The following is a 21,750-nucleotide window of genomic DNA, read 5'->3' as shown; positions in this document are numbered from 1 at the left end:
AAATTATGACTCAAGGATTCTTGATTTTCAACAGAATGTCCAAATCAGCAAAAGAATATAAAGCCCTATCAACATAATCCTAAATTCCATATACACTTTTATTTCTTTAATAGATGGGAAAGTGGTACAATACTATTCAACAGCAAGGACTTATTTGTCACAACATGTTATTAGGATTTTAGCTCTCAAAATTGGGTAAATATATACCCCTTTTACCCAAAGGGGTCTTTCTTTAAAATTTAGCAAGGCAACACAAATCCTCACTATACAGAACGAGTCAAGATCTGGACATGGTTGTCTGAATTCAGTGACATTTGCTCTTGGAAAAAGAGTTTTATCTTTTAATTATTCTTTTGGGCTGATACCCATTAATTGCAAGTACAACTTTTTTCTTTTAAGCTTTTTTGCTCCTTTAACATGATCCTGCTGTAGGAATTCAAGCCACATCTAAAAAATTGTTAAGATATACACCGAGGAAGCAATCCACCTGTTCATTGCTGAATGAATGGAAAAACAAAATGTGGCATATGCATACAATGGAATATTATTCAGTGTTAAAAAGGAAGGAAATTCTGATACACACCACAACATAAATGAACCTTGAAGACATTATGTTAAGTGAAATAAGCCAAACTTTACAAAAGGACAAATATTGTATGATTCCACTTATATGAAGTATCATAGAAAAAGAAAAGAAAAGAATTGTTATCAGGGCATGGGGTGGGGAAGGAATGGAGAGTTATTGTTTAATGTGTATAGGGTTTCAGTTTCTGATGATGAAAAGTTCTGGAAATGGACAGTGGTGATGGATGCATAAAATGTGAGTGTCCTTACCGACACTGGGCTGCATACTGAAAAATGAGTAAAATGGTAAATCTTGTGTATTTTATGGTAAATTTTAAAAAATGCCCCCAATATAACACAGACTGAGAAAAAATGTATAATGTAACATTCATGGGCTTCCCTGGTGGCTCATACCGTAAAGAATTTGCCTGTAATGCAGGAGACCCTGGGTCAGGAAGATACCCTGGAGAAGGGAATTTAGCTACCCATTCCCGTATTCTTGTCTGGAGAATTCCATGGACAGAGGAGCCTGGTGGGCTACAGTCCATGGGGTATGGACCATAAACAGTCCAACATGACTGAGGGACTCACACTGATGCATACATATTCAGTAAGAAATGATTATACAGCAAATATATCTGTAATCACTAGCTAGGTCAAGAAATAAAGACTATCAGAGTGCACCCTCCTGCCCCCATCACAACCCTTTCCTCCTTCCTGAGTAACCACTCTCTTGACTAAACATTTACTTTAAAAAATCAGGCTGTAATGTGATAATGCCGGATAAGTTAAACCAATGTTACACAACGCAATAGAGTATTTCTTTACATTTCAATATTTTCCATATATGCAAAACATTTTTTTAAACTTAACTTCTAAAGTACTCTTTCCCTCTTTCTCTCTTGAAACTTCGCATTCTAAAACCTTTCTTGAATTCACCGTTGACCTCACCTGCAGAGTTAAAAAAAAAAGAACCACCAAACAACTGCCTCTGTGTAGATTTCTAGATTTTCATTCCTCCCGCTCTCCCTTGCCTCCAACTACAAAGAAACAATGATTTAAACCCTTTGTGCCCTTTTAGAAAATTACACAGATACCCCATTGTGGAATCCTATAATCCCTTCGTGGAAAGGAAGAGATTAGCATATGAATACAAAGCAAAATGAATCCAGAATACAAAATGATCTACTGGATTGTGAAGCTCTTGTATTCTTAAAAATGTATTTATTTCTTCTTTTTGATTTGCCCCTTTAGTGGTCTCAGGGTTAAGGGAATTGAGCTTCCCCTCTGGTTACCCGGAAAAGGATTTAGAAAAAAAAAAAAAAGCCAATAGATTCTAGGAGCTGCAAAACCAACAGATGGCTTCCAGAGCCAGTGGAATCGCCAGTGGAATCTGCTACCCTCGACATGAGCTAGCTTGCTGGCGAGGAGTGTAGAAAGTGCTGTTCGCAGACTGCGCGGTGAAGGAGAGAAAGCGACACAAGAGAGAGCCATAGTGCTGACGTTGAAGGCCCGGCCCTGTGAGGTTGCATAGGGTAAGTGGCGTTGGCCAGGAGGCTGTGGCGAAGGGGAAGGAAAGAGGATTTGGACTAGGGGCGGGGCCAGAGGCGCAGCGTGGCTCCTGATTGCTGGGATGCGGCTGCCAATCTCGCAGAATCGCTCTGTTAACCAGTGCGCTGGCGAGACGCGCTCAGATATACTGAGTGAGCCCTGAGAAGCAGTCTCAGATCCTGACGGTGCAGCAGCCCGCAGCCTCAGCCAGAGAGTCCCAGCCGCTTTCAATGGAGGAGAAGCCCGGCCAGCCACAGTCTCAGCACCATCACAGCCACCACCATCCGCACCATCACCCCCAGCAGCAGCAGCAGCAGCCGCACCACCATCACCATTATTATTTCTACAACCACAGCCACAACCACCATCACCACCACCATCACCAGCAGCCTCACCAATACCTGCAGCATGGAGCCGAGGGCAGCCCCAAGGCCCAGCCAAAGCCGCTGAAACATGAGCAGAAACACGCCCTCCAGCAGCACCAGGAAACGCCGAAGAAGAAAACAGGTCCGGGAGGGAGGACGAGTGGGGGAAGGGGGATGGGGTGGGGGGTGCGGGAGATGGGGGTGGGGCTGGATCGGAAAAGCGCGGAAGGGGTCGGGGTGTGTGTGCCTTGTGTGCCGGTGTCCTGCGGCTGTGGGGAAGCCCCCTTTCATTCTCCGAAAGCTCGGGCTGGGCCTCACGGTTTGCAGCGCCCTCTTCTCCTCAGCATGGGAGAGGCCCAACCAGGCCAGTGTGACCTTCCCGGCCCCCGCCCGGGCTGGAGGGAAACCCGGAGGGTCGGCCTTGGAAGTCTAGCCTTTATATTCCTCTCTCGTTTACCTTCCTGAGGCCCACGAGGGACCCTAATTTGGGGGCCCTGAGTTGGGGGTGAACCCAGCCCCCCGAAATGCTTCGGGGTGTAACTCAGGAAGGCCTAGCGAATCCCGACTCGGGTGGCGTCGCGAGACCCTTTTGCAGGCGGCGGGGAGAGGGTAGTGGGGCAGAGTTGAGGAAGTGTCCTCCCTCACCCGCCACCCCAAGCCCACCTGTGGCCTTGGGGTTCCCCGTCTGGGGGGGCGGTTGGGACCCCTCTTCTCTCGGGTCATTTCCACCCTGAGACGCTCCTTTCGGGCACCGGACCTCTCGGTTTGTCCCTGCGGCTCACTCCGAGGCCGGCGCCCCGGGCCCGCTCCCCCCAGAGCCGGCGCGGCTGGAATGTTCTCTCCTCCTCGCGGGGCCGCTTCCTGTCCGCCATGTTGGAAGCCGATTCCTGTCACCGACTCCGGCCCGCTGAAGCGCGGAGGGGGAAGGGTGTCGAGGGGCGCCCGGCGCGGCCGAGCCGGGTGCCTCGGGATCCCCCCGCGTCAGCCCGCCCGCAGCACTGCGGGGGCGCCGGCGCCCCCGGCCCGCGGCCGCCCCTCCCCCCCGTCGCCGGCCGGGTTGTGTAACCCGGCGGCGGCCGCGCGGCCCCGGGCGGGTCCCTGGGGTGAGGGGCGGGGGCGGTTGGGGTGGGGGAGGGAAGCGGCCACGAGGGGAGCGGCCTGCGCCGGGCCCCGCGCGCCGGCGGCCGCGTTTCCCGCTCCCGGGTGCGGCGGGAGGCGCGGGCGGTCGGGGCGGGGAGCCGGCCTCAAAGCTGCCGCGAGGGAGGAGGAGGCCGCGGGCGGCGGCCGCGGGCGCTCCTCTGGGCAGGAGGGCTGGGGGGGCCGGGGGGGGATACATTTTGGGTAGAGGCGGTGCCTGAAGGCCGGGTGGGGTACCCAGCGGGAACCAGGCTCCCCGGTCACGAGTTTCTCTGCCACAGGAACCTCGTCTCCTGCCAGGTTCGCTCACGACTCCGCCTCTCAGGCTTTCACTTGGGTCGTTTTCTTCTAGCAGCTCATTTTTACAAAAAGGTTGTTTTATCTTCTTCCAACAACCCCCACTCCCCCCAACATTTACCTTCTGGGCTTGGGCAGTGGTTTTGAGGAATGAGATTAGAAGAGTGTTTGATTGAATGGAAGAGAGGACGAGGTTTTTTTGACCCCTTTTTCTTGCCCTTAGGGGTGAACCGAGGTGGCTCATCCACGAGGTTTGTGCACTACCATCTTGCCTGGGATGAGACTTACTTCATGTTAATAAGGAAAGATGTTTTCCCATTTTAAAACCGATCTGAATCCCCAAACTCTTCTCGTTAACAAATGTTAAATTGAGGGCAAAAGTCATTTTAGAAAACATTTAAGAAGAAAGGAACTTAAAAGTTTGTAACCATGCAGATTTTTTAAAAATAGTTGTTCTCTTTATAAGTTGAAATTGTAAGAAAATATTAAACCCAGGGTGTCAGATTTGATATAAGCATTTACTGAGAGCTGGAGAAAAACTATTTCTATTACAGACTTAGTAGTACTTGAAGACTGAAATTGAGGTATCAGATTTTCCATTTTGGAGGGTGATAAGGACTGATGGATGATGTGCAGTAGAAATGAACCTTATATTTGTTGAGTGTTTAACCTAAGGGTTTGGAACAGTTTAAGAGCTGTTAGAAACAGTACATCCTATATTTTTTAAAACGTTAAATCTTTTTCAGCTTCAGGTGGAAAAAAATTTTACTATGCTTACTTGGACTATAAGGCAGTATTACAGTTCAGATTGGAAAATTCAGTTTTATCTGTCAGGTATTAGTATACTCCCCGCAGGACTTCTTTCTACTTAACGGAAGCATCCCCTGAGCCGTTCATGGTGACATCCTTCAAATTAGTTTGTCTTATCCTGAAAGGGGATAAATAGGGGAAACTGGGTTTAGCAGTTGAGAGAATGTAAACAGTGTGGGGGGAGCAACTTTTCTTGTGTGTCCTGGCCACATTACTGTTGCTTCAACATGCATAGGTCTAATTTATTAAGAAAGCTTGTGAGGATTTTTGAAATGTGTCTGTAGCGTGTTGAGGGGGGTTTTTATGACCCATTACCCACAAACCTATAAAGAGGAACAGTTTTTCTTTATCCAGAAGAGGGCGCAAGAGAGGGAGAAACGCAAATATATTCGGTAATTTCAGATACTAATCTAGATTTTTCAGGACTCGAGTTTTGCTGAGTCCTTTTGAAGTAGGGTTAGATGCTTTAGCATGGCAACCCTAAATAATGAAAGCACTAGGAGGCCTTTCATTTTTCTCAGTAATTCTATAATGTTTACATTTTTTAATACCTAAATTTAAAACAAAGTCAGACATTTTGCATACCAACAAGGTTACCATGGGATTTTTTTTTGTTTGTTTTGGTGGGAAATTTTAATATAGTCAAATGAGAAATATTTTTTGTCGTTAAAACTTAGAGGTAAAAGTATAGTGGCTTCTGGGTGGTTTTTAAATCGGTGGTTTCTGATATCAGCAACTAAATAGTAAAAATTAAAATGGTGTATGTAGTTCTGGTTAGTCTAGAGTGGTACACCAGTAAACTTATATCTGTTAAGATATAAGAGAGAGTTTGTTGAAATTTCTGATTTTGGGGGGAAAACAAACCTTTTAGAAGCAGCTCTCTCTCCTGTTTCATAGTTAGAATTTTTTCACCAAAAGTTTAATTTGATTGGTTATCATGGCTTTTTCTCCCATGGGTGGAGGAGCCTGGTAGGGTGCAGTCCACGGGGTCACAAAGAGTCGGACACTGACTGACTTCACTTTCATTTTTACTTTCATGCATTGGAGAAGGAAATGGCAACCCACTCCAGTGTTCTTGCCTAGAGAATCCCAGGGACGGGGAGCCTGGTGGGCTGCTGTCTATGGGGTCGCACAGAGTCATGGCTTTTTCAGCCAGATGAAAAGTAAAATATAACACTAGCGGAAGTTAAGAACTTTTTACAAATATATTGTTTCATGGAACAGGTTCTGTGCCACTCTTGCTCAAGAATGGTTATGCCTTAAGTATGTTTTCCTGAGTTATTTTCTGAAAGTTAATATAATTTGCTCATTTCACTGATGCAGAGTAAGTAACTTAAAATTATAGTAAACCCTGTTGTGACTCTCCTCAATGTGTTCTGTTTCACATCAATTTTTTTTAAGCAATGGTTCTCAAGCTTTTTTTAAAAAAAATCTTACTGTTCTTTATTCTCTGAAAATATATGAAGAGCTAGTCATATGGGTTATGTTTATTGCTGTTTACCATATTGGATAGTAAAATTTGAAAACAAAAATATACAGGCTCATGTGCCTTTTAGCCTTTACGGGCTACAGGCCCAAGAGAATGAATGAAAATGACAAATTATTTAGTATTTCTATTGGAATACTAATACCAAATACTATTGGATTCCCCCCATCCCCCTGTAAAGCTGATTTAAATGAATGAGTGTGTGTGTCTGTGAGTCTTATCCTTAGCTTTTATCTTGTATTTGTTTCTGATGACTTGACCTCACGGTGCTGTAGGGAATGTTTCTTAGTAAGGAAATGAGAAAAGTTGTTGACCCAGTTGAATTATCTGTAATAATAAACTGATTATGGTGATTGAAGTTCTTAAACTTGAATACCTTAACATTTTTTAAAATTAGATACCTTTCATTTGTTAGTATTTTCTCACTGAATCATTTGGTTAGGCAGTATGGTATAATGAAGTGAAAAATGTAGTAAGAGTTGGCACATAGGTGTTCTGGTTTTACACAATGACAGTATGATAGAATGTATGGGATGTGTCGAGTTTAACATCATTTTCAAAAAAGTTCACAAGTGTTAGGTTTTTTTGTTTGACAGAAGGCAATTAGGAACTTCTTATGGTGACCACCAGCCATTTATGGTTTCATAAAAGTACAGTCTTTAGTTTTCCTGTAATACTTAGATTTACTGTATCCATTTAACTTGATTTTGCCCAAAGGGTAGCTCTGTTCTTAATGGTAAAGGAAATTTTATAACAGCCTTGTGAGAATGATGAGAAGGTTGATGCTGTTAGAGAAAAGATATTATGCTTAAGAAGTTATGTTTTCTGACCTTGGACTCTGGCTTGATCTTAGGTCAGTTCTGTCTCTTACTTAGTAAACTTCCTAATCTGTAAATGGGGCTAGCAAGTGTTTTCTCATAGTTATTAAATAGTAAGATAAAGCTGAAGCTCATAGCATAGAGTGTAGCACATTGTAAATATTAAATAGTCCTTAAATGTTAGGTACTACTGTAGTTTACATATTCTAATTTTTTTTTTAAACTTTTTTTCCCCCTAGGCTATGGTGAACTAAATGGTAATGCTGGAGAAAGAGAAATATCTTTAAAGAGCCTGGGTTCTGAGGAAGCTACCAACCCTATTTCCAGGGTCCTCAATGGCAACCAACAAGTTGTAGACACTAATCTGAAGCAGACTGTAAAGTCCAGCACCTTTGGGAAAGCAGGAATTAAAACCAGGAATTTTATTCAGAAAAACAGTATGGACAAAAAGAATGGGAAGTCTTATGAAAATAAATCCGGAGAGAACCAATCTATAGACAAGACTGATACTGTAGCAATTCCAAATGGTGTTGTAACAAATAATTCTGGCTATATTACTAATGGTTATATGGGCAAAGGAGCAGATAATGATGGTAGTGGATCTGAGAGCGGATATACCACTCCTAAAAAAAGGAAAGCTAGGCGCAATAGTGCCAAGGGTTGTGAAAACCTTAATTTAGTGCAGGACAAAATAATGCAACAAGAGACCAATGTCCCAACCTTAAAACAGGGACTTGAAACTTTCAAGCCTGACTACAGTGAACAAAAGGGAAGTCGAGTAGATGGTTCAAAGCCTATTTGGAAGTATGAAACTGGGCCTGGAGGAACAAGTCGAGGAAAACCTGCTGTGGGTGATATGCTTCGGAAAAGCTCTGATATTAAGCCTGGTGTGAGCAGCAAAAAGTTTGATGATCGGCCCAAAGGAAAGCATACTTCTGCTGTTGCCTCCAAAGAGGACTCGTGGACCCTGTTTAAACCACCCCCAGTTTTTCCAGTGGACAATAGCAGTGCTAAAATCGTTCCTAAAATAAGTTATGCAAGCAAAGTTAAGGAAAACCTCAACAAAACTGTACAGAACTCTTCTGTGTCACCATCTTCATCTTCATCCTCCTCATCATCTACTGGGGAAACTCAGACCCAAGCTTCAAGTCGATTATCCCAGGTCCCTATGTCAGCGCTGAAATCTGTTACTTCGGCCAGCTTTTCTAATGGGCCAGTTATAGCAGGGACTGATGCAAGTGTGTATTCTCCAGGGGGTCAGCCACTGCTAACTACTGCTGCTAATACTCTAACACCCATCTCTTCTGGGACTGATTCAGTCCTCCAAGACATGAGTCTGACTTCAGCAGCTGTTGAACAAATTAAGTCCGGCCTTTTTATCTACCCTTCAAATATGCAAACTGTGCTGTTGAGCACAGCACAAGTGGATCTACCCTCTCAGACAGATCAGCAAAACCTGGGAGATATCTTCCAGAATCAGTGGGGTTTATCATTTATCAATGAACCCAGTGCTGGCCCTGAAACTGTTACTGGGAAGTCATCAGATCATAAAGTGATGGAGGTGACATTTCAAGGGGAATATCCTGCCACTTTGGTTTCACAGGGTGCTGAAATAATCCCCTCAGGAACTGAGCATCCTGTGTTTCCCAAGGCATATGAGCTGGAAAAACGGACTAGTCCTCAAGTTCTGGGTAGCATTCTAAAATCTGGGACTACTAGTGAGAGTGGAGCCTTATCCTTGGAACCCAGTCATATAGGTGACCTGCAAAAAGCAGACACCAGTAGTCAAGGTGCTTTAGTGTTTCTCTCAAAGGACTATGAGATAGAAAATCAAAATCCTCTGGCGTCTCCTACGAACACTTTGTTAGGCTCCGCCAAAGAACAGAGATACCAGAGAGGCCTAGAAAGGAATGATAGCTGGGGTTCTTTTGACCTGAGGGCTGCTATTGTATATCACACTAAAGGTAACTTGTTTGTTTCCTATATGAAATTTCTTACTGGTCATTTATTAATACATATTTATTGGTTGTTATACTAAGGGTGAATTTTGGAAGCTACTATGAGATTCTTTAAGGATTGCAGAGCTTAGTTGAGAATAACATGGATAAGCAGCTGGTATCAAACAGTTCAGGGTCTTGGAAATAGTATGGCTGAAGTTTAGAAGGAATATTCACTTTTGCAACTTAAAAACATTTCTTTTTATATAAACAAGTTATAATCGAGCCTTTTGTTCAGGGAATAAAGGGGTGGAGGTGCTAAAGGGATGATGTTTTATTTTCTCTTAAACACTCATAAGAGTTCTTTTTAATTTTTTTCTTTGTATAGATGTTGTCTCTCCTTTGCTTTTTATATCATATGCTTATTAGTGAGCTCAATAGTTCTAATTTGCCTAAAATCAATAGGGACAGTGTTTTGGAGAAGTCTAAAAAGTTAAGAGTGTCAGCTAATTTGTTTTCTTTCTTTTTTTTTTTTTTTAAATTTGTTTTCTTATAAGAAGGAGTAATGGGTGCTAAAGGTAACTAGAAAATAAACTACACTTACAGGTACAGTTAGCATTATAGGGACCAGGTTTTGGGGAGTCTGTTTTTCATAGCCCCAAAGCCCATGTCAAAAAGGAACCAGATATCTTTCAAGCTCCATGTTAATAACTTTTTTAGGATATGGTTTATTTGTGCCTTAAAGGAAAATTTGTTTTATGGTGTAAGTAATTTAAATCCTTAAAACAATGTTTTCTTGTTTCTGCATATTCATGTAGTAGTTTTTAAAAAAACTTTTTGAATTGAAGTGTAGTTGAATTAGTGTATTACTGCTCTACAGCAAAGTGACTTGGTTTTACATATCTTTTTCATATTTTCTTTATGGTATATCACAGGATATTGAGTATAGTTCCATAGTTCCCTGTGCTATACAGTAGGACCTTGTTTATTTTTCCACATATATGCCATATCCCATACTCCCAGCAGTGTTTTTTGTTCTGTGAATGATGTTTACAAATGATGTTACAAGCACCTCTTTGCTTTGGAAAACAGTGGTTTTCAGTTTTCCTTCTCTGTTTCCTGTACCTCCCCTGAAAGAAATCCTTACCCCTTGCATGCATGCACACACCTAATATATATTGCACAGCCCCATTTTGAACAGTAGTTCATTTAGGCAATGATTTGCAACTGTAAGGAAGAGGTAACATATCTGATGGTGGTGATGAAGCAATTCATATTTTCCTTAGAAAAATCACTGCCTTATAGATGAATAATAAAGCTATTTATGTGACTTGTAAGCAAATTATCTAGTCTCCATACCTCTCTATCTGCAGATTGTAAAACATTTAGTAAACAGATACCCATTTAAATTTTTCTTCCTTTAAAAAATGGGAATAAATAGAATTGCCTATGGGACTTTATGAGTAGAAATCCTGGCAGATAAGATTAATCTGTCTTCACTTTTCTCCAGCACTGCTCTTTGGAAGTAAATATAAGTTAACTAAGAGCTGGATATTTATAGGAAAACTTAGGGGAAAAAGAAATACTTAGTTTCTTAAGACATTGGTTAATTATAAGTTAAATTCTGCCAGGGTATTTGTAATATTTTCTGTGCCATCTTGCCCTCCAGAGACCACTATACTTAGAAAATCTTTGCCAAACTACTTTACAGCCGTGGTAGTTGTATGAACCTGAGAAGATGTATGGTTGTGCTATGTTCTCCCACAACCTGGAGGAATTCTGGGGCAAGTTGTTCCATTAGGTGCTTGGTTGGTGATATGTCTGATTTTTATTATGGAAAAAATGCAGACCTTTTTAAATGAGAGTATTAATTCTTGTTTATTCTTAGGTATTACGTGTATGTATTTGTCCTACAGATGGGCTAAACAGATATGAAATCAGTGATACTTAGATAAACTTAAATAACCATACATAGATGCAGTTATATTTAGTTTTGGTGAAGTTACTGAAAGATGTGCTTTAGTAAAGTGCATCAGTTTGAGTTTTATAGTTGGACATTATTGAGAAGAAATTGGTATTGTTTTTTCCTAAGACAAACAATATTTGGTTCAGTGAGGTCACAAAATGGCAGATTCTTTGAATTTCTGGCAAATGTAGATTGATCCATCAGGTCACTAATTTTTCTTTTATTTGAATTTTCTTTTGTGTCACAACCTTTGAAAGATATGAAGATCTTTTTAAATTAAGGCAAGTTTTCTGAAACTCTAAAAGAGGTTATCAGTGGGGCTTATTGGAATATCCTTTGCAAGAGCCCTTGTCCTTTAAAAGAGTCCTTTAGTATGGTCTTTTCAAGTGTTCAAAAGTAATCTGTAAGTAAAGTTGATTGAAGTTCATCTTCGTTTAGTCACTAAGTGGTGTCTGACTCTTCTGCAACCCCATGGGCTATAGCCCAACATTTCATGTCTCCATGAAATTTCCCAGGCACGAATACTGGAGTGGGTTGCCATTTCCTACTCCAGGGGATCTTCCTGACCCAAGAATCAAACGTGTCTCCTGCGTTGGCAGGCGGGTTTTTTACCATTGTACGTCCTCAGTCACTTTAATCACGGCTGACTCTTTGTGACCCCATGGACTGTAGCCCACCGGCTCCTCTGTCCATGGTATTCTCTAGGCAAGAACACTGGAGTGGGTTGCCATTCCCTTCTCCAGGGGGTCTTGCTGACCCAGGGATCGAACCTGTGTCTCTTAACATCTCCTGCATTGGCAGGCAGGTTCTTTACCACTGCTGCCAACTGGGAAGCCTCTTGATCTCTGAGCCACCAGGGAAGCGCTGGATGAAGTTAGGAGTCAGCATTTTATTCACTGATACTTTTGAGTATGTTATAGAGTGATGGCTTTTAATGAACATACCCAAGACATAGAACCATTACCGCCTTCAAAGTGGTTACTCAGAGATGCTGATTTGTTGTCAGAGGCTTAAAATTTTAGATTTCTAACTTTCTGAGGTGATGCCATTGATTTTGAAATGGTCTGAACTTATTTAAAGCCACGTCTTCAGAAGTAACATTGATTTGAGTTGTGTTTGGTTATAGTGTTAAACTGGTTAATTTACCTTGCGTGGCTTATATTGCACTAAATGATATCGGGCATTCAAAATGCTGACATTTTGGAGTATTCATTAAATACTTTGATATGGTAAATTTTATCCAGCACATAGAGCTGTAGGGGAGATAAATTTTAATTTTTGATGGTTGGGGTAAGTCAAAATGAAAGTTATCTGGTATAAAATATTCCTGAGGCAATTCTAGGCTATTGCATGAAATTGAAAAAATTTCTGTATTATCTCCACAAGTGGCAGGTTATTGGCATAAGTGGTTTGATCCAGTAGATCTGAGTTGAACCCTGAATTTTAAAAAAAGATTTTAACTCACTGAGTGACACTAATTGCAGACTAGGATTGGAACTTTAGGTCTATAGGGAGGTTTCCTCAGCTTAATCCTTTGTGTGTGTGTGTGTGTGTGTGTGTGTGTGTCACAGTTTTCCATACTAGTGAAGAGTTGTACAATAAATTGTGTTTTCCTTTCCCTTGTATTGTACCTTCATAGGCAGAGTGCTTTGCTTAGTTATGAAAGACTTGCTTTTTCAGGGTGAATCTTTTCCTTAAAAGAACTTTAGTACAGGAGAAAATAATACACAAATTTTAAGGCACGGATTTTAAATGTTTTAAGAAAGGTACAAATAAGAGATTTTAGTGAAGGGGGAGAGAATTTCTAATGGAGTAAAGGTAGGAAGAGTAAGAAGTGCATGGTGTTTTCCTGGAGGCAGTGGCATTTAAGCTGGATTTTGATGGATGAAGGAAGACTTTAACTTGAGGAAAATGCAGAGAACAGAAACATAAAGAACAGAAAAGTTGGAAAATGAGAGTGATGTGAATCTTGGAAGGTATCCACTTTGGATGTGGTGAGAGGATATATATGTATATAAAAGAGAAGAAAGGTAAATTACTGTCAAACCATGGAGGTTTATAATTCCCATCGGAGGGCAAGGGGGAGCCTCCTGAGTATCGGAGATAGACTGGTAGTATGTAACTTAAACTGACAAAAGACAGGGGTATTAATGCTACTATTCCTGACTCCTGTGTGCTTGGGCAAATCATTTATCATTTTTAAGCCTGGGTTTCATAATATTATAAAGTAAGTATATCAGCCTTTGTTTTCTCTTACCGGATTGTACTCAACTGCTGTAAAAACTGAGTTGCTCTTAAACAGTTGACTTGTAGGTCTGTGTTCAGGTAGATGAATGTGGCACTGATTTGTAGGGTAGATTAGAAGGCATTTTTCTGGTGACTAGAAGTAAAAGATCAGTCAGATTATTGGGATAGTCCAGGCAGAGAAATAACAAAGATTTTCCTCTTGTAAAACAGTCTTGTGAGTGTATTACTTATCCAGAAATAAAACAGACATTTCAAAAAGCTTTTAGATTCGGTAAGGGCAAGAGAGAACTGATAAATATTTCTACATCTACAGGATATGGGAAACAGGATATTGAGGAGACAAGTTATGGTTAATTAAATCGATCCATAAAACTGATGGGAACTGTTCATACAGTTTAGACATTTGTTCATGAATAGATCTGAATGTTAAATTTTCTCTTGTTAACGCAGTGCTTGATAAGCATTTTTAGTGTTTTTTATTTCATTTGCCCCATAATTGTGCCATCAAAGCTATCTTCCTAACAGTCTTATAAAGAAGTACCTGCAGATTTGATTTGGGTTTCAGTCCAAATTGAACATCCTAGATTTGGGAAGACTCCTTTTTTTCTCTCTGTAATATGAGACATAGGAATATATATGACAAGTAATTCTTAACGTCGTGTAAGCTCCTTTTTATCAGTGACTTTGCATTTTAACAACCATACTGGGTACTTGATTTCTCATTAATTCTGCTTTATGAGTACACTAGTTACTTTGCTGCTAATCTGGAAGGTAACTTTGAAGGAATTTAATAGAAGATAAAATTTAACTCCCAGATTTTGTTAGCTTAAGTCCTGAGGGAAAGGGAAGTAATTACCCATGCTATAGTAGCAGAAATTGTCTGTTACTGTCATAGCAGCAGTTTCATTCTAAGCAACTTAAATTTTATATTTTACCATTAAAAGTAATAGAATAAGTGCTCCAAGTTCCTATTGTGTGTATTTAGAGGTGGTCCTGACAATTGTGCTGTCTGTGGTGTAGCTCCAAGTTGGGAATATAGGATTGACATTGATCTACTGAAGAGTTAATTTACCATTTACTGAAAAGGTGGTGATTTACAACTACCTTAATCTTGAAAATACTTGAAAATGTACTGTATTTCTGTATGAGTACAGTCAAAATGAAAAAAAGAAAGGGAGAAACTTCTGACAACCAAAAGAATAGGCAGGTAGGTACAAGGACTGGTTGAGAAGTTACAATAACAAAACACAGTGTTGGGATAGCCAGAAATCAATCAAAAGGATGAATAAATCTGAACTAGAAAGAGAAGCAGAATTATAAATTTATGTCACCACCCCTGTAGGATTTTATAGAATTTGATCTAAAATATCTTAAGGGGTGGAAGGCATGATTACTGATAAATTGATCTAGGGGTTCACAGTTGGGGGAGTCAGCTTGTTTTGCCTCATATATGATTTGATCTTTTTGGAGGGTGCCATTATGTACTTAAAATGTTAAGTGTTTTTAAATATGTTCTATTAATTGGGGCAGTAGTATCTTTCAGTTTTAAAGAGAAAAAGTTAAGCTTCTATTTAGTTTTAACCCTCTTAGTTAACCTCAGTCTTTTTCTTTGAAGGGTTTTAGAATTAAAATATGAATCTATATGAAATTGCTTTTTGTAGGTCAAGAGATTGAATAATAGTTTCAAATGGGTTTACCTGAAACATTTTCCATATTATTACTTCCTTGACTGATTTATGAGTAGTATTCTATTCAAATCAATGTTTTATTTATTGTGCCAAGTACTGTGTGAAGCATTGGTGATAAGTAGATAAAAACAGTGTTCATATTATTAAGAAACTCAGTGTAATGGGAAAGAAATATATCACTAATGTGACTGCTCTGTAGAAAAATGTTTTTGAAATACAGAGAAACCACTAAGGTTGAGTGGGTGGGGTCAGGGGACAAAGGTAGTTAGAATTCTAAGAAGTGAATGTTGGCTTATTGTAGAAGGAGAGTCAGAATATTTTAGATGAAAACGGCATATGTTTGAAGTTTGCCAGTCAGTTTCAGGAAAGGTGAATGGTGCATGTTAAAAATCTTTAATTTATCAAGTTGTTAATGTACCTATTCTAGACATAAATTTTATATCAGACACAGAACTAATCTCCTTGTTGGCAAATGGGAATCCATTGAAATGTTTTGAGCAATATGATCAATTTCAGATTTATATTTTTAAAGAAAGAATTATAACCATGGCATAGAAGATAGAAACTGAGACTCAACTAATGGTCTCTAGATAAAAGACAACTTCGGAAAGCTGCATAAGATACCACTGCTTGAACCAGGGCAATGGCACTGGGCAAGAGAAAGGGGAATGTGTAACTTCTGCCTGCCAGTGCAGGAGGCATGGTTGGATCCCTAGCTTGGGAAGATCCCCTGGAGAAGGAAATGGCAACCCATTTCAGTATTCTTGCCTGGGAAATCCCATGGACAAAGGACCCTGGTGGGCTGTAATCTTAGGGGTCGCAGAGAGTCAACACGACTTAGTGACCAAGTACGCACACATATGCATATGTTGTGGGATGTGGTAGTTGGTAAATTTAGGTAAGAGTTGCAGTTGTGAATACTCCCTACATTCTCTAATTCTGTCTACTCTTTTTACTTTTGTATGTTTGATACAACATTCCTGGTCTTCTTGGTATTCTCATTCTCTCTTTCTCAAATGTTGATGTTCCTTCAGTCCCCTATTCAGGTTTTCAAACTCCTCTGGGTAACTAATCCTATTTCTGTGAGTTAGTTAAGACTTCTTCAGCTGCTTTTATGCTGAGTTCGGACCACATGTATTCAATTCGATGTCACTCCAGTGCTGTGTTTATAAAACTGAATTCATTTTTTCCCCCACAACTGCCCTTTCTTGGCTTCCCCTTTAGTGAATTAACATATGGATCTTCTCCAACGTCTTCATTCTTTTCCATCGCTAATACAACTGCCCTAATTTCTTCACTTTTGCAGTAACATTTTATTGCGCTTTTTCTATTGTCATTTCATCCATTCCTTGCATGTACTATAAAAACTTCATTTCTTCAGTGACTTCCCTTCACCTCTGTGACTAAATAATAAACTTTCTTTCATGAATGCTTTGTGCTCTTTCCCACAAATACCAAAATGTCGTTTTTGTCTGAATCTTTTCTCCGTGGCAACTTTTAGTTCTGTTCCCTGAATGGTAGTGTTCTTTGTCTAAATCTTTTCGTCTTATTGACTTACTAAATTACTTGTGACTGCTGAAGCCTGGGTCAATGAACTTGTTTTATAAAAGATCAGATAGTAAATATCTTAGTCTTTGCGAGCCATAGAGTCTCTGTTGTCATTTGATTCTGCTTTGTACAAAAGAGCACTGGGTGAGGCTCTATACCAGTAAAATTTTATTTACAAAAACAAGTGGTATGTAGAACCCAGTGGACCGACTGCTGTAAGTTGTCTGCTTTAGGAAATTGAATGTTAAATTTGTTTCATTTGAGCGGCATTACTTGAGGAAATTTAATTTGATGTAAAAATTCAGTTGTATCTGAATTTTTAACATTTTGATACAGTAAAATCTCAAATTTGTATGGTAATGGTCTAAATGACAGAATTTTGGCAAAATTGACTACTAAGTTTGGCCCTGTGGCCATTTCTCAATAACTGTTTGCATAATTGGATGCTGTGATGCCTGTTGTAAAAGAACTGGGATGTTAAAGACTTGGGTATTTGTGTGTGTATGTGTATGTAGAAGAGGGTAGTATTAAAAGTAAGAAGATTAATTACTGTTGTGATTCTGTATAGTTCTATAGCCTTCTTTATACTGTTCAGCTTCTCTTGTGATATAGTTAAAACAAGGTTATACAGAGAAACTCATTTTATATTTAACATCTGAATCCTAACTTGTAACCTAAAAGAGGGGAAAATATCATTGACTTCTTTCACATGTGCTGTGTATCACTAGCTTCTGGTTAGTCTTTTAGAGTGGTTTAAACATGGCATATAATCATACAAACAGTATTTGATTTATTTCCTCTTTTACATCTTAACTTGGAGTTTCATAGAAACATTGAAAGTCTAATCAAGGAAATCAAGTTGCTACCAGTTAAGAAGTAATATTAAATAGCAGGAAGGGGAATTGCATTCATTTCTTAGTACAACACTTCAGATAATGCTGATTTCCTGACTGGAAGCTAGGCTGGCCCATGACTAATTTTTTAGCTAGGTCAGACCATCCCTTGTCCCTCCTCATGGTCAGAGTCACTACTCCAGAGCTCATTTGAGGGCAATAGGATTTTCTTGCCAGAAATAACTTAAAATGTACAGTATTAGAGTAGAATGTAAAGCTGAATGTCCTAGTTGAAGTTAAGGAAATATCTTCAATCTGAAGTGTTTGCAAATAGTTATTGTTGTTTTTATTCAAAACATGTATATTTACTCTGCTTTTAAGGTAGTGTGGCTGCTACTGTGACTCTTGAATGTAGTACCCTCCCCATCCCCTAAATAAAGAGTAGGGCAGGGGTAGGTTGAAGATTTCTTTGGTGGGGAAGAGAAAGGAAAATGTTATGGTATAGGTGGGCTATAACACTGGAAAGTTCTATCATTCCTTTCTTCTCTCAACATATAACTAAATATAGATTGATCTTTGCATTAAGTGAATTTTGAATAATGAGCATCAAGGAACCTGTAAATATAGAACACCTCAGGAATTTTTGTTACAAATGTGGTATTGTACTTTAGAAGGGAAAATGTGGTTGGGTTAATGTTCTTGTAGTGATGTTAACCAGGAAAAGGCTTATCTTTGGACTTCTTAAAATTAGCTATTCTGAGATCCAGAAATATATAGATAACAGCTTTAATGACTCTTGCAGCTCCTCCTAATTGTTTGAAACTAAAAGAGTTAGAAATTGTGTTGATGTGACAGTTGACTGCCATGACTAGAAATCCTTTCCTGATACATCTTTTTTTTTTTTTCCCAGATTAGATCAGTTGCAATTCTCTCTCCTTAGACCTCCTAGGAGATGGGAATTTTCCTGCCAATCTTTTTCCCTGCCCCCATCCATACACATCAAACAAGTAATAATTTTAGATCTGTACACACTGCTTTAGCCCCAGGGAGCCATTATGTTGTACATTAACTATAATTCATGTTTAAAAAAACCCATGTTCAGCTATATCTGATCTTAACGAGCTCCAATTTCATTTTTCTTTAACTATGGTTGATTGCTGATAAGTTACAGAATACAAAACAATTATAGAATACAGACCATCCAGTTATACAGAATAAAAATCACTTTTTTGTCTTTTCAGAATGGTAGTTATCTGGCCATGGAAGAGCATTTATTCTCAGTGTTAGTTACAGGTCATTCCTATTACTCAGTACAGTCCTTTGGTTCTTACGCTGTAATAGTCATCTACTTACTCCTCAAGACTTAAATATCCCTTCTGTGAAGCTTTCTCTATGCTTTCAGGTAGTTTTCCTTGTCCTCTGTCTATACTGTCATTATAGTTTCTTCATGTACATGCTGCTTCTAAGATATTAAAGTAGGCATGTTATAAATAATCACATTTGAGTTGAGCAGATAAGGGTTGAATGCTGTTAATAAATGGGCATGCATTGGCATTTTGACCTTTGGGCTTAAATATGAGTAGGTTGGGTTCGGAGGAGAGAACTACTTAAATATAGCAAAGAGTTAAGCAGATTTTTAATAAGGCATTTTAAGGTCTAGTTTGATTAAATTTGATGATGCTTCCTTCAAAAGAGCTAGGCACCTTGTTGAAGGATGTTGGGTTGTTTTTGGTAACTGAGTTTTGTTTTGTTTTTCATCGTTTACCTGTAGCATACATCTGCAAATCTTTGCTGTTTGTGCAGATACAATTGTTCTCTTGGTGGTTTGATTTCAGGTAATAATAGACTTTCTGTAATCAACGTTTCAGACCATCTCAGTGACACTCTCAACAATTAAAGGGAAATATGAGTGTTTTGTCTGGGTTTCTTAGAACTGTTATTTCAACCCTACTTCCAGCCCAGCAATAGTCAGTTTAGGTTTCTTAGGTTTAAAGTGAAAAACTCAGCTTTAAACTTTGCTCTGGAAAATTTAGTATTTAAAAATAATTCTTTTTTTTCTTCTTTGCAGAAATGGAATCTGTTTGGAATTTGCAGAAGCAAGGTAAGAATGGTTAGGTTACCTGAAATGTTAGTACTAAACACTAGTTACAATACATTATTTTTGGGTGGGAATAACATGAATTGTGGCCCACCAAATAACTAGACTTTGTATTTTAAAGTTATTTAATAATAACTACAATCAAAGGACAATAGCTGCCATACCAAGACTCCTAAAGACAGGGTAATATTTTAAGTGAAAAGAATGTATGTTAGTGTAGTTTTTACCTGCTGTGTAAAGAATGTGAATATTATTCCTCCCTGAATGTAAAGATAAGACAGACCAAAAATATTTTTTAATCTAGAAAACCAACATAAGTAAGTGTTTCCACTAATGGCCAATCTTTATCTGTGTTAGAGTTCTCAAAAAACTGAAATTGGTTGTCCTAATTACTGAGTACCTTCTGTCCAAATATAATAAAATATATTTGTTGTGGTATACTTGAAATAGAAGTGAGTTTTAGTTAAGAGAGTTAATCACTGACACTGATAGGTTAATATTGATAGGTTTTGGCTTTCAGAGCTCTGTAACTGAATTGGATCCCACTTTCCATCTACTTTGCTGATTAAAATAAGTGAATTTCAGGCAAATGTGAAAAGTCCTAGATTTTCAGAACTTGAGAGACATTAGAAATTCTATTTTCTTATTACAAATTAGGAAACTGAGGCACAGAGAGGTTACTATGTAAGCTATGTAAACTAGAGTGTAAACTAAAGTGTCCAGACTAAAAAGTAAGTTTCCCTGATTTTCCAACATTGCTCTTTCTTATTCTTAGTCCAGATATTTTTTTGTCTAACACAGCTGTGGCCTGAAAATAACAAGTTCTTATTTTGTGTTGCTCTCTGTGTACCTTTTTAATTCAAACACAAATTTAAACACGTAGTCTATAAAATATACTCTGCAAAAGTAAACCTATCTGTTTTTCACTTTTAAATGGTCATTAACTATTAAGAATGAATATTATCTTCACAGCAAGTTGCTAGTGGATGTCCCTTGGAGTTCTAGAAAGGATATTGTTTCTGGACAAAATTAGATTGATTCTTAGCCTGAGGTGAGCTTGAGTTTTTTGATATTGTTTTCAGGCCTTTATACTTTTCTGTTAGATAGCAAGTTTTATTGGTTTCCTATTTTTTTACTAAAGCATGTGTATGATTAAAAGTTCTTAGGATAGATAGATGTAGTATGTAATGCAATCTTTGCTCTCCAGAAGAGGGGGGCATACAGATAAATAACGGGAATTTAAAATAACGCTGGAATGTTTGGCCAAACACATTCTGACTCTTTTATACTCGAGCCCAGGATATCCACAGGTTTTTGCCGTTGTTGAGAATAAAGTCTGGAGGTACTGTGGAAAATTAGAAGGAAGAAATAAGTCATAATTAAAACTGAAGTGATAGCTCTGCCAGACTTAAGTTAACCTGAAGTTTTTGGTGTTAGGTGTTAACTTGAACAGTTCTTTACTAGACAATCCACACTGCTTAAAATAAGTTTTGACTTCATTTTGCCAGGAACAAAGGAAAATAAATCTGAGTTTTTATTTAAAGTAATGGATTATTGACGACTTAAATTTTGTCTGCTTTTTTCAAATGTGCTGCTTTTATAGTCAGTAGAAGCACATTGTCCTGGTTAACTGAACTCAACCCTCTAATAGGTCTCCCTCACTGGCAAGAGGACCTTGTTCCTGGGAATCCATTGAAGTGGGTTGAGGAAAAGTGGGTCACAGGTGTGTTAATAGAAAGAGGAAGTGGTCTTTAAATTGTGTTTTCATAAAAGAGGGCAGTTTCATGATGGTTATTGGGATTTATTTTTTGAACATGGGCATTTGGGAATTTCAGACTTTGTTTTTATTTATGTGTTTATGTTTTAACCTTTCCTCCAGATCCCAAAAGGATAATCACTTACAATGAAGCCATGGATAGTCCAGATCAATGAAGGACCAGACTGCCTATTTGTAACCTTTCTGCAGCATTAGAGCCACCGTTCATGGGGGACACAAGGCTTTTATGCTCCTAGATCTTCAACGCAGCAGAGGAACCATAAGTAGAATCACAGGATAATATATACAAATATATATATATATACACATTATATATATATAGTTATTTAAAAAAAGGCAACTGAAAGTAATTAGACTTCTTAAGGAAACAAATTTATTTCAAGAGACTACACATGGTTATTTAATCTCCGGTACTGAATAGTTTTGTTTTGTTTTTAGTTTTTGTTTTTAAGTGTGAATGCAAGTGATTAATGAATATGGACTTATTAACAAGCGTGGTTCTAAAGTTCCTGCTGTCATCACCTTGGGCAACTAATGACCCACTGGAAAGGCAAATCCACTTTAAAAGATCTCTGTATCTTGTTCTGTGACTAAAGTATACACTAATATCGGGGAACCCAGAATGATT

At 38.9% G+C, this 21,750-nt stretch overlaps 1 protein-coding gene across 1 annotated transcript; it reads left to right on the top strand.

Moving 5' to 3' along the window:
• The first annotated feature begins 2,092 nt into the window (after window positions 1–2,092).
• NUFIP2 (nuclear FMR1 interacting protein 2) lies at window positions 2,093–21,385 on the top strand. Its single transcript, XM_069602994.1, has 4 exons — window positions 2,093–2,622; window positions 7,268–8,992; window positions 19,316–19,348; window positions 21,225–21,385. Exons 1-4 carry the CDS (start codon window positions 2,346–2,348, stop codon window positions 21,275–21,277), a joined length of 2,088 nt encoding a protein of 695 aa, XP_069459095.1. The 5' UTR covers window positions 2,093–2,345; the 3' UTR covers window positions 21,278–21,385.
• Window positions 21,386–21,750: the final 365 nt, after the last annotated feature.

This window comes from Ovis canadensis, chromosome 11, assembly GCF_042477335.2.
Source record: "Ovis canadensis isolate MfBH-ARS-UI-01 breed Bighorn chromosome 11, ARS-UI_OviCan_v2, whole genome shotgun sequence".
In the NCBI taxonomy this organism is placed as follows: domain Eukaryota; kingdom Metazoa; phylum Chordata; class Mammalia; order Artiodactyla; family Bovidae; genus Ovis; species Ovis canadensis.
This window is presented reverse-complemented; position numbering and strand designations above follow the sequence as displayed.